We start from the raw sequence: 17,598 nt of genomic DNA on the forward strand, positions 1-17,598 counted from the left end.
GGCAAGTTCGGGGTCGAACACCTTTTTGCAGCGGCGATCTTCCAGGAAAGTGGCGCCTTTCTCGTGGCGAAAGAGGTCGTTGGAGAGGGCCAGCGCGGTGGCGGCGGCACCGGGCGAATGTGGAGTAGAATCGCATTACGAGCGGGCTGAGTAACGGAGCGGGCGCGGAGCAGAGCGTATCGCGTGTCGTCTCCTCGTTGACGAGAGCGGTGTTCTCGCGCGGAATATTCTTGCCGCTCGTCAGTCGCGTGCTGACCAGCCAGCCGGTCGTTCCTATATAGAACTTCAATCCTCTTCTTCCTATTCTCCGTCACAGAGTCAGCTGTTGTGCCTCGCGTTGTACTCATTCTTTTAAATTCATCACAGAAACTCGTTGTAAAAAATTGTACAACCATTTTGAATCTCGTGTACGTGATCAATTCTTTGAATTTCTGAATTAAAAATCTTTCTTTGAATTAAAAATCTTTCATTATCGAATTTATTATTTATCCTTTGGAATTATTATTTTGGAATTATACGTAGAAGTCTTATTGTATTATTGAAATATAACTCTATATCAATATTTAAAAATTGAAAAGAATCGAAATTAAAGAATTAAGATCAACAATTAATCAGATACTATCAATTTTATATGTATACATTTAATCGACAAAGAGAATTACGCTACAAATTTGTTTATTAATAAAGAATATCAATAATATAATATCAATAATATCAATAATATATAGAACTATTCAAAGTGAAATAAATCGAAATCCAAGTTAATCGAGTATGAATGATTAACGAAATAACGTGTGTGCGAGATCGATAGAATCGCAGGGTGGCTGTTGCAAGTTTCAGTGATCGATTGGTAACGATAAAACCGCGTGGATCCGGTTAACCGGTGGAAAGGAGAAGAACGTTTGCCTCGTCCGCTTACATGAGTCCGATCGACGCTCGTTCCAGCTTGATGAGTCGCGTTTGGACGTCTCGGATCTGAGGATCCGATCGAAGGGCCGCGCCATTGTTAACTGATCGATCTTCGAGCACAAGAGTGAAGAAAAGGAAGAGGCGCGCGCATGCACATGATGCTGAACGATAACGCGTGGAAGCACAGGCGGGTGCCTGTTCCGAAAAGGTGAGTTTTGTTTTTGGTCGATTTCGTTTTAATCGATATTATTTCATTTTGTTTCGCTCTGAGAATTGTTTGAATTTGAATTTGTGATTTTAATTATCGATGAATTTGATTTTGTTGTTTGAATTTGAATTTGATTATTGTTGTTATGTATTTGATTGGTTATTAATCGTATGATTTAGATATAATAAAAAATATTCGATCATTTAAAATATAATTTGACTTTTAAACTCTTTCTAGTATAAAACAAATTGAAAAATATTTTAATTAAATATTTCGCGAAAATTATCGAATTGGAATTTTTAAAATTTAAATTTAAAAAAAGTAAATTTATTTAAAAGAAAGAATTTAAATTTTATGAAGAGAATATTAATTAAATTTTATTGAAAGATTTTCTTATTCTTATAATTGATAATTATTTATTATATAAAATATGTTCGATAATATTAAGACATATATATAACAAAATATAATAACAATATAATAAAATTATAATAAAAAAAATATTTAAACTTTTCGCGAATTTCAATTTTAATAATTTTTCGATAAATTTCATTTTGAATATTCAATGCAACGAAATTCTAGAAATGGAAACAACTCTAGAATTATGATAATTCGTTATGGAGTGATGCAATCGAAAAATAATCTATTGAATTTTCATCTTAATCTCCCGATATAGGTACATACGCATTTCAATTGTGCTCTATCAGGATCGAAACGTTCGATGAATCGCGTCATCGAGATACAAAGCGTGAGATTAGAGATCTCGTGCCTGAAATCGATTTATCAACTGAGTATTCGACGCGTTAAAATACTTAACTTCGGAATACCGACGCATTCAAATGCAGACTCCTGTTAATAGATACGTGTATCCTTCCTTTTGCTATTACTCGTGATTAAATGAATTGGATTTACAGTAGAGGATTGGCTTTTTCCTTTTTTTGATTCGGTGGCTTATAAATTATTAACAACTTGAATAGACCTCTATCGTGAACTCTATCTCGAAAGAACTCATAGCTAACGGACGAAGATGATTTAATAACGAAAAACAAGAATATCGATAGTATTGATTTGTTATAGAAAGAAATCGATTGAAATTTTGATGAAGTGTTAAGAAGAGAGAATTTCAATTTCAAGATTGTGATTGCAAATTTGTTTGAATGTATCGCATTAATATTTGATTATTGCAACAGAAAAGATCAATTTGTATTTTTTAAGGTTAGGTTTCATGTATATACCTAATGAAGAAAATTGTTTTCTATTGATATTGTAAAAAGGTATTAGGATATAAATAAGTAAAAGATATTAGAGTATAATAAATAATTAAAATTTGTTAATAAGAATATATAAAATTTTTATAAATATTTTTTACATAAAATTGATTTAATAATGCAACAATTCGTTATAATATATGTACATATATAACAGAATATTTTTGATAAATTATGTTAAATAGAAATTATAAATATATTTACAAAATTTATATTTTTTTAAACTTAATATTAATTAAAATTTAATTTTTTATTGTAATTATTATAATTATAATTAATTGATCTTTTTTGAATTTCAAGAAAATATTAGATTTTAGAGAATTAAAATTAAAAAAAAAAGATTGGGGATTAAATTAATTCTAGATTTATTCTTTATAGTAAAATAATTTATCTATTCAATTAATATGTCTTTTAAAATTTGATGCGAATAATTATTAAAGGAGGATTAACCGGAAATTATTTAGAACGAGCCTTGTTCCCACGATGTCTACGATTTAACACAAAATCTTCGCCCCATTACTCAATGAATTCGTGCAGAATAATTATTCAAATCTCGTTTAAAAAATTTCCATCGAAGAGGAGAGATAAATCGAAGTATTCCTAAGTGAATTTATTATTTTTAATTTTTATTATTATTATTATTAATTTATTTAGATGCATCACTTCGGCAAAATGGATTTGAGGTTATCTTATCTTACGAGCCTGTATAACTGCACAGAACAAATCGTGATCCATTACATTGATTGGATATTGAAATAATAGGAATTATGGAAGAATCATGAACAATTGATTGACTATTTTAGAAATTTGATATTATTTTTTTTTCGTATAAAAATCTCTGTAAAAATTTAAAAGAAATTTTATTGAAAAAAAATTGAAGAAAATTTGAAATAACGTTAAAATGATGTTAGAAAATTGAAATATCGCCAAAAACAAATATTATTTAGCTATTTTAATAAATTACTTTTTTAATAAATTATAATTTAATGATTGTTAGACGATAAAATGCATGATTTTTTCTTTCATTATTCAGAATTACAAAATTCTGGCTTCATTTTAATAATAATGTTAAAATGAAACTAGATTAAAATGAAAAAGATAATATTGAATATTCTATTTTCTATTTTAATTTTTCATTTTCAATGGTAATATTATAATTTATTTATTATTATTTACAGTGATATGAAGAAACTAAAATTAAATTACAAAAGCAAGAATCGCAAAAGAATATCAAAAAACATCATCTTTCGAAATTTCAATGTAAACAAGTTTATTAGTTTATATTAGTTCTAAATGAGTTACTATAAAAAAGATGATACTATAAAAGTGAATAGGAACCTCGACATTTCTTTTTTTCTAAATTTTTTCATCGAATTTCATATTAATTCATGTAAGTCGCTTAACATCACAATAGCATAATTATTCTTTTTGCCATTTTTTTTATTATCATTAAAATTTATTATCATTATTATCATTAAGATGTGAATATATTTGAAAAGTTTAATTTTTATTTTTTTAATTATCTTTAAATCTTCAATATTTTCAGTTATATTATGAATTAAAATAATTTTCATCAAGAATAATAAATATATAAAAACCGTCTGGAAAATTTAGAACAATAGAATTTCATTAAAGTCATTTCATTTGTCATTGGGATATTATTTTAAACATTTAATTTCTCTGACTGGATTTCTCATGAAAAAAAACCTACGTTTTTCCCATAATTGTCTTTAAACTATTCAATTCTCTCAACTTTCAATTAAACAGATTAAATTAATTACTTTTAAAATAGAATTATTAACCTTTAATTTTTAGTACTTAGCAAATAACTAGATTTTTTATCGATTCAAAAAGTAAATAAAGCATACTACAGCAAAACTTTAAATAATTATAAGATTATCTATGTTCCTGCGACAAATTGGGTTAATTGTATTTTTTCGTTTTATAAGATATTTTTCCGTAAATAAAAAGCATTTATATCTCTTATTCAATTGTCATACCATCAATCTTTCAATATTTTAAGTAATAAAAATACAAATTAATAATTATTCTCATAAAAAACATGATTATAAATAAAACGATTAAGGAAAAAGAAATTGTCTCATAATAAAAAAAAGAGATAAGATTTAAAACAAGAAAGAAAAAAATTTTTAAATGCATATAAAATATCATAGTATTAGGAATTAAATTACGAATAAAACGAAAGACCCGTAATGAAAATAACGGAATTCGTTTTCGTAAGTTATTTCGATTCTCAAGGTCAATGACCAGATCTAAAGAGAACACGATTGTGTTATATTAACTTAGCTATTTACGGGAATCGAAAGTCGTGCATGGCATATCAGTATCATGCAGGATGATGGTTTTCAAGGCAACAATGTTATATACTATTATTACTGGGAACTCTCACTGAACGTGGTGAACGTCACGCCACTACGTCTAAACTTTCAATCACGACCGATTCGTTTCACCGACATTGACCATTTGCGTGTTTTTCACCGGATACGATTTTCCAACCTGTCACGATAACTTATTGACTAATTGCTTTTGTGCTAAGATCATTCCTGGTTATTAATAATTTAAAAAGGATATAAAAAAATTTGTTTGCATTGTTTGTTTTTTTTAGATTTAGGTTAGATATGAGTAAAATATGAAGATATTGTACTACATATGAAAATATTGTATTATAATATTTTTTTAATTGTAAGAGCTAGAAGAAATAAGAAAGAAAAAGGACACATTATTAAATATATTTGAAATAAGAAATGAAAAATTTTGTGTGAGATTTTAATATCTTTATCAATTTAATATCTTCAATATCATTATGATGGTAAAAAATTCGATAATTAATATTTCGCTGAATCAGTCTAACAGATCGAGAATGTCTGTTATAAATCGACGACGAGATTGCATCACGAACGAAATAGGAATCCGGAAAACTAAAACCACAGGATTGATCGGAGCATGATTTTTATCATTTGATCCGTGTGAATCTCGATTGTAACTGAGAATGAGTATAACCTTTCTTTAAAATGGTTTACTTTATGTTTTTTTCTTCAGAAAAAAATATTACTTTTAACAAAAAACATTATTAAACATTATTTCATATTCTTAATATCTTTATCATTAGATTGTCAACAAAATATACAATTATAAATTAGAATTATTAATTTAAAATTGGAACAAATGAGTTTATTTTTTATTATTAGTGTGAATTAGTGATTTTTTTAAATGTATTTATATCATGTATTAAATAATTATATCACTATAATTATATCAATTATAATAGTTCTATATAATAACATAATTTATTTATAATTAAATTAAATATATATATAATTAAATTCCAATATAATTTAAAATATATTACAATAAAATTATTTATTCTATTAAATATCAGCTGTTTTGAAATAAAAAATAATCAGAAACATTTACTTAGAACTTTATAATTTAACTTTCCATTAAAATTTGATTTGCTTAGGTATTTTTGTTTCTTATTTTTGTTTAGTAGATATTTTTGTTTCTTCGCTATTAATTTTTCGCGTGTTAGTATTAAATCATCAATAATACTTGTACTATGATATTTAAACATAGGTATAATATATTTAAAATTTAAAGAAATTTCAAAATTTTTTGAGTTTTATACGATTTTTCACCATTATCTACTTACATAAACAGTCAATATCAATACATGTTAATTTGAAAAAAAACAATTTTTCAGCTATAGATAAATGATAAGTGATAAGTGATAAACAGAGTGACCAAATAATAATTAAACTATTAAGAAAATAAATCAAACCTAGATTTATATGGAATAAATTGTCATATGACATTTAAGAAATAACATCATTGAACGACAAAAATTCTTTATATTCACGATTTTTATGTATTATAAATAATGAATTTAATTTATTCACTAAAAATTCACCAAAAAAGAAAAAAATAAATAATCACAAAGTAATCACAAAGTAATGGATTGATGAAACACAGAATCTTATAAAATGTATATAATATTATCAATAATATTACTGCAGAGGAAGAGATGATCTTTCATGTTTTAAAAACTATATATTAAGACTATGTATGTGTGACTATGTATTAAGATATTACATATTACGATGCACCAAAAATAAAAAAGAACAAGAAAGGGTACGAGATAAACAAAATGAACAAAAATCACTTAGTGCACAAGTGACATCTGTCATCAATTAATTGAAATATACATATAATAATCGTATAAGACGTGTTAATAAAAGTAAGAATAACTGAATAAAAAAATCATAATAAATTTTGCTTCGTTAAATCGCAAAACAACAATATTTTCAAGTGAAAACAGTTGCTATTACTTTTTACGATATCGCGCGAGTTCAAACTACATATAGTTCATGTTAAAGTAACTCGCGTGTCGACAAGCTAGTCTCGCGCTTTCGCGATGTTCTAACCATCTCACTGCCACTAAAAACATGCGAGTCAAGCATTCGTTCGTTGGAAAAAAATACATAGTGAAGCTTCTATAGTGTTTGCACCTGCGTTAGACACGGACAATTTTCCTGAGCAAGGAAAACGAATTCGCTTGTTATCTACGATCTTCTTACGGTAATAGAAATGAAAGAAAAAACGAGGATGTGAGCGAATCCTACAAATATATTTCACTATGCTTGGAAATCATTTGTAAACAGTTTGTGGAAATAAACTGGGAAATATATCAAATCGTAAAAACTTGAGAATAAAATTTTTCAATTAAAAAAATGAAATGAAGAATAGATTGGATTGCAATTTAGATTTATCTATTGGTAATGAATTTTTTATTTTTTTTAGGTTAAAATAGGTTTAGATTGCATTGATTTAATTTTTCGAATTTTAAAACATAAAATGATTTCATGTTCGATAATTATTCCTTAAACTCATATTGAAAAGAATTAGGAATCAATCCAAATAATAAATTAAATGTTCTCTAATAAATATTTATGAAAATCAGCTTTATTAATTAATCTTTTTATTATAGCATTGTTCATATCAAAGACATTTCATTGCATAATGCTGCATATACAAGAAATATAGATAATTTATGCACAAATTATTAATTTTTCAAATATGAAATTTAAAGTATCTCTTTTCTAAAAATGACCGACACTAAAGATTTATATGCATTTCCATCACCATCATATAGAATAATGTATACTAGTAGTTCTTAACCGGCAAATTACCATAACTTTTCCTCTGTTACACGTTCCATAGGCATGAAGAAGCGCATCTTATCTACTGTATAGAAACCATTCGGATGTCTAAGCGATCTAGACAATCGTGCCAGGAGAAATGAATGCATGTCCAGATAAAAGAAAACAAGAAACGAACGGTATCGGTCGCGACATGCGGTGTCAACGACACACGAACATGAGGGAACCGTAAGCTCTTAGGACCATGAAATAACTTGGAATGCGGGAAGGGCCATCGCGCATAATGAGGGTATCTGGAAATTCAACTTCTTAACTATTCCCATGAGGTCTCTCCGCAGTCAGTTTTCAATTCAGAGTTCAAATTAAATTATATGTTACTAAATGAAAGTTATTGAAAGTTTTACGAGGTACAACAAAATCTCATTTATTTAAATGTAGGGAAATAATCTAATTCATATTAGAGATATTTCAAATTAAAATCAAATTTTGAAATCTCGAAATTTTTTGAAACTTTTTTTAATAAATTTCATACTTTCGAAATTTTTGCTATTTTTGCAATTTAAAACTTCGGAAGAATTGCATAACCGAGTAGTTATAGATTAAAAACATTCGAAATTTAAAAAAATTTAAATTTTAAAATATTCTTAAAAAAAAAAACGAGAAAATAAGTATTCTGAGTTTCAAAAATTTCAAGTTCAAAATTAAATCGGAAAATATTTTCAAATAAATAAAGTGATGTTATGCAAGTTTCCAGTTCATTTAACAGAAAAAGATGCTTTCTTCTGCAAACCCTCATCTTGACCATATAAGAAATCGCTTACCTAGTGGAATTTCCGGCGGTCAATGATTTTTCTAGTTCACCGATCACAAACCATTATGAAGTTCCGTGACATATGCTGTCACGCATATGTGTCAATGTCCGATCGGTTTAAAAGGAACGTCATCTTGGATGACGTTTTATCGATACGATGTAGACAGGATACTGCTTCTAAAGGGGCATCCTCAATGAGATGCAGAACGTTTATCGATCGCAGAAATTCAAACAGCCGACATTTAACGAGATTACTTCCTGCGCAGGAGGAAAAAGAACTTCTGATGCGATGAATGGATTATTTTTCTATCAAGCCATCATGATTTGCTATAACTGTTAATAATTATAACGGATAAATGAAACCCATGAATTAAATCAATATTGACATGACAATCTTTATGTTTTAGCAGTTAATCTGTTTGAAATTTAATGAAAGTTATTGAATTTATTTAATTAAATGAAAGAATAGATTTCGTTTTTAATTTATATAATATAATTAGCTTAATAATGGAAATTTATTTAACTTGATTTTAATAAAAATTGTAGAGTATAATAAATTATACATATTTATCAAGGATTAAAATTTTAATTAATTTTAATTTTTGGAATTTTTTAAACTGAAACTTGTAGTCAGCCAGTTATTCTTTGATTTGTAAAAAATATTATTTATGCAAATTATTCTTTATCTAGATTTCGAGAATTACAAAAATAGTTTATTATGCACAAGAAACATAAATCGGATTTATGTGAAAAGTTTTTTCAAATTAAATTGATATTCAAGATATTAAATCGCAATAAAATGCACGATGGCTTCACAGTACCATCACTGAATTTTCTCTATACGATGAAAGTCAAACATCGAAGGAATGATGATTCTTGAATTTTCCGTGCACGTACTTGTCGACAACGTAGAGAAAAGACACTTTAATTCATCGTTATTCTTCGGAGAAATTTCTCTTGATTCCTTATTTTACAATTATATTTGTTCCACAAAGTTACGAGGCAAACATCATGCATGGAAGAAAATGCAGCAGCCTACGATATCATCAGAAGTGCAATTTTGTATCTCTTCAGTGGAGGTCGTCCTTTTACGGTCGACGAGGGATCGCTTGAAACCAGGTCGCACGTGAAACATCTCCGCGAACAGAATGATCAATTACGGGATAGATGACTTCGCTATGCCCTGTTTCCTCTGGCGACGACAACCCACATGTCAGACAATCTGTAACATGTCACTTTGGGAAAACAAGTGTCCTCATCCATTTTCAAATATTTGGCCGCTCTACCTTTATTTGCTCCGTGGAAAGTCTTTTCTCGCGAAGTAATGTAATTTTATGTTTGACCGTTTTGAAAGTGCCAATGTAGATAGCATAGATTTGCTTTGTGTTTACATTGTAACAGTGTAATAGTTGTAAAAGAAAGATACTTAAGATTGATATTAGCATTTTAAATGGAAAAATAGTAATTGAAAATGTTAATACAAAAAGATCTAATTGCATTTTATTTATTTATAAATTTTTATGAAAATATTTTCCTGTATTTTTTCGTGTTTTTTAAATATTTTGCTATTTTTCCTTTATTTGCTTAGTGGAAAGTTTTTTTTTGTAATAGTAATTTTATGTTTGACTATCTTGAAAGTAGCAATGTAGATAGCTTTATCTACATTGTAAATAGTTGTTAGATGAGAGAATTTGAAATTGATATAATTGTAATATAAGCATTTTGTTATGTGGAATAAATTGAGAATGTTAATGTTAATGGATATTTTATTTGTGTTTTAATAATTAAATACTTTAATTTTAGTAACTTGTAAATATAATAAAGTTTCAAAAAATAAAGATATTATATTAATTTAATCTCTATAAATTAAATATTATAGTGAATTTCTAATCTACATAGAAGCTAAATTAATTATTTGATGTCTAAAATATTAAATATTTTAATGCCAAAATTTAAAATTTTTCAAAAAAACAAAAATATTATATAATTGATCATCTGAATAACTTATACAGATCCAAAATAATAAAAAAATAAATTTATCATAAATGATGAAAAGATTATTTATTAAAAATATAGATACTCATTAAAATTACTAATAAGGATCAAAAATCGATAATTTTTGTATCGAATTAATATAATCTTTTTTTTTCTTTTCATTGGAACAACTGTTTCATTCAATATTTATTTTCAGGACGATCGAGCTAATTGCGCTGATCGCCATTTCCAGCACTCTGTTCCTCTTTTTGCACACCAGAGAGCTGCACTCGCGTTTACGAAAAATGGAAATTCGCCTTCAGCCTGGCGAAGACGAAATGCTATCAGCGAATCAACTCTCATCCGGTGAGTTTTCCATTTTTTTCTATTTTATTGAACTTTTTTTTACAATATAATCTTTCTATGTATTTTTAAGAGTTGATACGCGATTCGAAAACGTTATTTTTGTTCGATCAATCAAACATATCCTGTGATATTTTATTATTTTAGAACTAGTATTGATAATCTAGAACTGGCATTTTAGATTGGAAAGTTGATTTAAGTGAAACCTCATGATTTATATATATATGTCGTAGAATGTTGACTTTCTTATGGAAAAAACAATTAACTTTGATTGATTGATTAGATTGATATAGAAGATATGTACTGTATTCATAATAATTTTAATCATAAATTATTTTAATGAAAATTAAACATTATGTTAGGATTATAAGTTGTAAATTTTAAAGTTTGAAGTTTATTCTCTGTTTATTTTTATATATGTTTGTTAATTTTCTATTACAAAAATTAATTTATTCATAGTCATTTTAATGCATCGAAGTTAAAAAAGGGGAAAATTTTGATTTATAAAAAAAAATTTAATATTAATTTGTTATAAAAAATATATTTACGAATTTTTAAGAATCAAAATAAAAATTATTTAAAATTAGTTCCAACTTCATTAAATATTAAATACAGGAAATCAAGAAATCAAAAGAATCATTAGACCTCATGTAATTAAAACAAACGTTAAAAAAGAGATAATTTTAATTGTCTGAGAAAAATGTTTTAAAAGATAAAAAATAACTCACAATGTTACGCATTCTCAACAAGTACTTAATTACAACTTCTAGAAGATTTAAAATTGTCAAGATACAACATTCTCACTCATTTTTCATGCTTTAACTAATTTTATTAAATAACTAAATATTAAAGATTTCAAATTTTATATATTATATCTTCCTTAAAAAAAATTGATAAAGAAGCTTTTTCTTTTAAACAAATTTGAACTGAAAAGAGTTGAAAATTGAATATTATAAGTTGAGAAATTTTGTCTTATAACATTCTTTGATTGCGAATATCCTTGAAGGGAGAACTTCCCGGTTGAAGAAGGTCAAGGTGTGAGAGCGAGCTCACAAAGAGTCAAAGCACACGGTCGACGTCGGAAGAGTCGTTTGTTTCACATGTGCGTATATCGTTAGATCATTATCGTTTCAGCTCTCTTACCATTTTGCATTGCATTGCGAGATACGTAACGGTATCGGGGCCCTCGTTTGCCCGTAACACGCTAATTAGCTATACTGGATCCTCCTCTCCTCGTCGAGTCGTTCTGATTCCCTCCTTAATGCTGCTACCGTTTCCAATTTGTTGCCTCCGTTCTGCGATCAAGATCGATTAATCGTTTGTCTCCTTCCTGGTACTAGAAACAGATATATAATCTTTGATAAAGTTAGTTAAGCTTCATAGGATATATTTTTCTTAATTCGCTATATTGAAATATCTGATAAAGAAACAAAGTTCAAGATCAAAAAAATTTTCTTTTGAATAATTTTTCTTTTGAATAATTTCTGTTATGAATAATTTTTCTTTTTGTGAACTTCCGAATAACTTTATCTTACTTCATCATGAAATAGTAGGAGAAATTTATTTTTAAATAAATACTTTTATCGTTTTTTTTCCAATATCGTTTTTTTTCAATTTATTCACTTTCTTTATAAAATAATAATTACGAAAAATCAAATTGTTTGTATTGTATTAAATCCGAATTCGTATATTACGAGTTCTCACTCGAATCCGCCCGACTTTTTCCGACACGACCCGAACGACGAATGTATTCAATATATTAGTGTGCTCGCACGTCCTTAATTGCCAGTCATTGTTCGGCAGTAAGACCATGTTAACCTCTTAATATTCATGCATGTGACATATACATATAACTCTTTAAATAGAAATTGAATATTTTACAAAAAAAATTTAGCGGAAAAAGATTTCAACTTATATAGAGAGAAGGATCACGAGTTTTTTGAATATAACAAAATATAACATAACAAAACAAAAGAAAGTTACAATTCAAAAATTACAAAACGTTATATCATTCTTCTTACAACATCGAATATCTTAAATAAATAAATATTTTTTAGTTTCTATCACATAAATTATAAAGGAATATCTTTGTTTAAAGAGATTTATTTTAATGGTAGCCGCGATAGGAAAAGAAAAAGTTGTGGAACAGAGTTTTCAAAATAGCTCCGGGTTATAAATATTCATAATTGAGTGTCTGCCATGGAACGAAAAATATTCAACGATCTTCTTTCGAGATACATAACACTGACTACACAATTTGTATAATTATTAGTGATATTCTGTATAAGTATGCGCACACGCGACATACGAAAGCGTGTGTAATTCATGAGAAATGTATTGGAAATCGAAAGTGGAGAGCAGAAAGATGTTGATGGATTACTTTTCGTCCCTCTGCTTGCAATCGGTAGCATATTCTATTGCATGCTCGAGTTGTAGGTCATCGAACTTGTAGCGATGAGAATTGATAGATGTTCGAAGAATCGTATATCGCTTTAAAATCGGTTTGTACATTTTTTAACTGGTCAACGATCAATCTTTCTGTTGAACACAAATCATCAAAGGTTAATCGCTTGTACCTTAGATAGTTATTTCTTAAGATACAGTGAGTGCAATTAATATTTATTTCATCATGATATTTCAGAGATTAATGCTCTACATTATATTTATTTATTATAATTTTTTTTTAATACATGGGTGCTTTCATACACTAAAGAAATAGTTAATTTAAAAAAATAACAGATTCAATAAAATATAATATATCGTTTTTGTAAAAACTTTGTCATAATTATAAAAATTTTACAAAGATTTATCTACAATTGCAAAATGATTATAATATATTCAGCATTACATAACATGTATATATGTGTAGATACATATAATATAAATTTAAGAAGTGAAAATGAACGAAATATATTATCGAAATGAAAAAGCAGATTTCACATAAATGTGAAGCATTCAGTTTAACTTTCATATAAATGTAGCTTTTTATCATATATTATATTGTTGCTGGGGGAATAGATGCATAGTTTCGCTCAGAGTTCATACTTCTTGACCTCATTTTCTAGCGTTCTACTTATTGTCAATGAGAAGAGAATTCTTTTTTACCGCGTCTTTTTTATGCGTCATTCTCATTAAGACAATTTCAAAAAATGAATCGCGAATGATCGATAAGTGTATACCTAGAGGATAAAAAAAAATTTAAAAAAGAATTCGTAAGGAAAAATATTCATTTGCAATGCAAAAAGAAAAATGAATCAGTTGGAAGATAAATAATAATTACGAATATTTATTTAAATTTATATTTTTGTGAGTATATCGAAAAAAATATCTTTTGAATATATGAGGGTTATAATTAATATTTAAATTTGAATTTGCCTGAATAAATTTTGTAATACGTATTTCATAAATTTTTAAGAATTATTGATTTCATAATTCAATTTGCAAATAAAATTCGATCGATGTTACTAATATTAATAATCTTAATGGAGGGAAACGAAAAGTCTAGGTTATGTTTAGCGAAAGATAAAGATCGATGATGTATAATAAGATATATTGAACACGAACTACGAATTATTGTAGCATGAATTTATTAAATATGCGTTTAAGATCGTGATATGAGACGAGTTTTCGTTTTGAGGTTATGTATATACTTATGACTTAATATTACAACATTATGACAGGAAGATATCTATATTATATTAAAATGTTAACATATAATGATATATAATACATGAAATATTTATAATATATCGTGACTACGAACGATTATTCAAAAAATTTTTTAAATTATTTTATTTTTAATCTTAACAATTTTTTTTTAGTGATAAAATTCTATATATTTGAAGAAATAATATCAAATATGCAAAATAACGAAGATAGAGTTTGGTTTTAACATACTTGACAAATTGTGACAAATATTTTGATTGGAAATTGTAAAAATTTTATTTTTAACTGTTTTTAATTATCATTTTTAATAGATCCAAAAGGATGTTGAATCACGTGAAGAATCTTGTTAGAAGTTGTGAAACGATTACTATTATGGAAAGATTTTATAATATTTTCTCTAAATAGCCTTGCTAAACATCCTTTGTTTTTGATTCAATCGTTCATGTCTATTATTAAAAAATTCACAAGTTTATTTACGACGCAAAAATTTTACAAATATTTTCCGAAAAAAGAAAAATTAAACAATTGTACAAAAACGAATATAATAATTTTTTAAATAATTTGCAGCATCTCGAAAATCTGTTTAATAAAATTAAATCGCAAGAAAATAAGAAAAGAAATCACAAAAGATCAAGGAAATTCCATTCTTATTGTCCATCATCCAGAAAATGAATTTCAACTTTATCCCATTCGATTCATAATAAAATTGGAGCAATCATAAAAGGAAGAGAATAAAATAAAAAAGGGAAAAAAAAGAATTTTTAAAATAGAAAGAAAAAGAATATCACGGTCTGCCTCTGGCTGGTAGAAAATGGAAGATCTGCGAAATAATCCATTGCACAGATGGTCGAGAGAAGTGAAAGGAAGACGTTCAGGGATGGAATGGAAAATAGACGGAATGAAATATTTCTTTACGATGGAGAAATGGATTAATGGCCTGTTCCTGCGTGTCTCGAATGAAAGTGGAGATTAGAATTTTTTTCTTTCTTTTTATTTATTTATTTTTTTTTTGTTTTTTGTTAAGGCTATAAGAGGAGACAGGATGAGCCTCGAATCTTGTATCCACGAGATGATGAGATTGAAATGGTGTACATAAAAACAAAAAAGATTGGTCATCGAAAAGGTTGTTAGTTTGATGTAAAAGTGAATGGCTGTTTATGATCAACTATTACGATTTGTAATATATTATAAAAGCTATAAACAATACTATAAAACTCTCAAGTAAAAATACGATTTTATAAGGCATAGGAGAAGATAGGATTTTAAGCTTTGATTTGTATCCACGATGGGATTGAAATGAAATTGTAAGTATAGAACAGTAAGGATTTATCGTCGAAATGGTTTGTTAATTCGATGTAAAGATTGGTTAATTAATTTCTCGTCAACCATTATAATTTGTAATTTATGAAAGCTATAATATTATAACATCTTGAATAAAAATATTTTTTTTTTTTCTATTTTTACAAGCCATAAAGAAGGAAATTATCCTTTATTGACAGAAAATCGTGCGAGTAAATATTGGCCATCAAAAGATTAATTCGATGTATGAAAATGTGAGTGAATGGTTGTTAATTTTATAATTTTATAAATTCTGCGACTTATAAAATGTAAAATTTATAATTATATATTTAATATATTTTATAAACGATACGTTATTTCTTTTGCAATTTAACAAAAAAATATTTATTTTGTTAACAGGATAAGATAATTTTTGATAGAATATTGGAATAGAAAAATTCCAGATTATTGGAATTGAATAATCGTTAAGTTCTTATCGATGCAATTTGTAATGTGCACAAAAGCTGTAAATAAATTGGCGCGATTAATATTCGAAAATTTTTTGAAAAGAATGAATTGCTTGCGAAGTAATGAACGAAAGAAACAGCGAATGAATCTTCCTTAGTTCCAATTAAGATTGCAAGCGGAAAGGAGAATCGTTTTAATTGCATACGATCGAGTTGATTAAGCTTTCACGATAATTATGTGCCAAGATAATCCTTGACGATAATTTTTAGTACGCTTTTGTCTTCATCATCAAGTTAAAACAAAGTTGAAATTGTGCGAAATAAGGACAAACCAAAAGAAGAAGGTCGAAACTTATATATTTTTAACAAAAGAATAGAAAGTGTGTCTACAGAAAGAAACAAAATCATCGTATTTATATATATATATATATTTTTAAGTGATTTACAAATGATTTACAAATGGAAGAAAATTTCTAAAAATAATTTTGGAAAGTTGATTTCTAATATTATGAAAGATCTCTTTATAGATTGTATATTTATTGTATTCAATATATGCATTATGCATATATCCTTTTCAAATTGTTCAAATTTACTTATAAAAGTATATATAGTTGCTTAAAACGAAATTATTCGTAAAAAAAATTACATTACAATCTTCTCGTAACTAATCTCTTTTAAATTCATTTGCAGTAAAGAAAAATCCATATGAAAGATAATCATCGAATGAAAAAAAATTATTCGTATATTTTCTTCTCGTTTAAAAATTCGAAGTAATCCTCGTTAAAATAGTTTAGTTGAACAGTTTCGTCTGAACCGATTACAACGAAAGCGAAACGAAATCTATCAATATTGAAATACATAAAGAAAAAAAGAAAGAAAAAAAGAAGGAAAGAAAGAAAAAAGGAAAGAAAGAAAGAAAGAAAGAAAGAAGGAAGAAAAGAAAGAAGGAAAGAAAGAAGGAAAGAAAGAAGGAAAGAAAGAAGGAAAGAAAGAAGGAAAGAAGAAAAGAAAGAAAGAAAAAAAGAAGGAAAGAAAGAAGAAAAAAAAGAAAGAAAGAAAGAAAGAAAGAAATTTTTATGAGATAAATCGAACGAGATTAACGAGGCAATTTTCACTTGTCTATGAAGTTACGTTCGCACCTCTCGCTCACGATACCAATCACCGAGTCCACAAGTGGTAATACGTCCGCTTGGTGTGCGCTCCTTCGTTCGCACTGCCCTTTTCACGGCCAGGATCAAGATCGAGAATGAGCTATGGCCTCCTGTTCCCGATCGTGGATACCATTCGAATGCGGAAACGGAAAACGCTCCCTTTGCACCTATCATCGTTTCTTTCTTTATTTCTTCACTTCTTCGTAATTTTTTTAAGAATATGAAGAATAGAGACGCTCAGAAATTGGAAAAAATATCGAAATTTTTGCTATTTTTGCGATTTAGTAATTTTGAAATGTAAATTATTTTTGGAGAATTATAGAAAT

At 27.1% G+C, this 17,598-nt stretch overlaps 1 protein-coding gene and 1 long non-coding RNA gene across 3 annotated transcripts in view; both read left to right on the forward strand.

The window, feature by feature from the left end:
* Positions 1–120: 120 nt before the first annotated feature.
* Positions 121–17,598, forward strand: part of LOC122715500 (heparan sulfate 2-O-sulfotransferase pipe) — a 52,325-nt gene continuing 34,847 nt past the window's right edge. Inside the window, exons 1-2 of one of the 2 annotated variants that reach the window (XM_043937744.1) lie at positions 121–1,117; positions 10,565–10,713. In XM_043937744.1, the coding sequence (XP_043793679.1) occupies positions 1,059–1,117; positions 10,565–10,713 (208 nt within the window). In that variant the 5' untranslated portion in view covers positions 121–1,058. Of the gene's footprint in view, positions 1,118–8,990; positions 9,695–10,564; positions 10,714–17,598 lie in introns of those variants that run through there. The other variant, XM_043937736.1, reaches the window with a different exon arrangement.
* On the forward strand, positions 14,086–16,519 carry LOC122715529. The gene is made up of 3 exons (XR_006346852.1): positions 14,086–15,680; positions 15,844–15,929; positions 16,075–16,519. It is a non-coding gene; the product is annotated as an uncharacterized LOC122715529 (long non-coding RNA).

This window comes from Apis laboriosa, unplaced genomic scaffold (assembly GCF_014066325.1).
Source record: "Apis laboriosa isolate Shangri-la unplaced genomic scaffold, ASM1406632v1 scaffold112_cov148, whole genome shotgun sequence".
Taxonomy (NCBI): Eukaryota; Metazoa; Arthropoda; class Insecta; order Hymenoptera; family Apidae; genus Apis; species Apis laboriosa.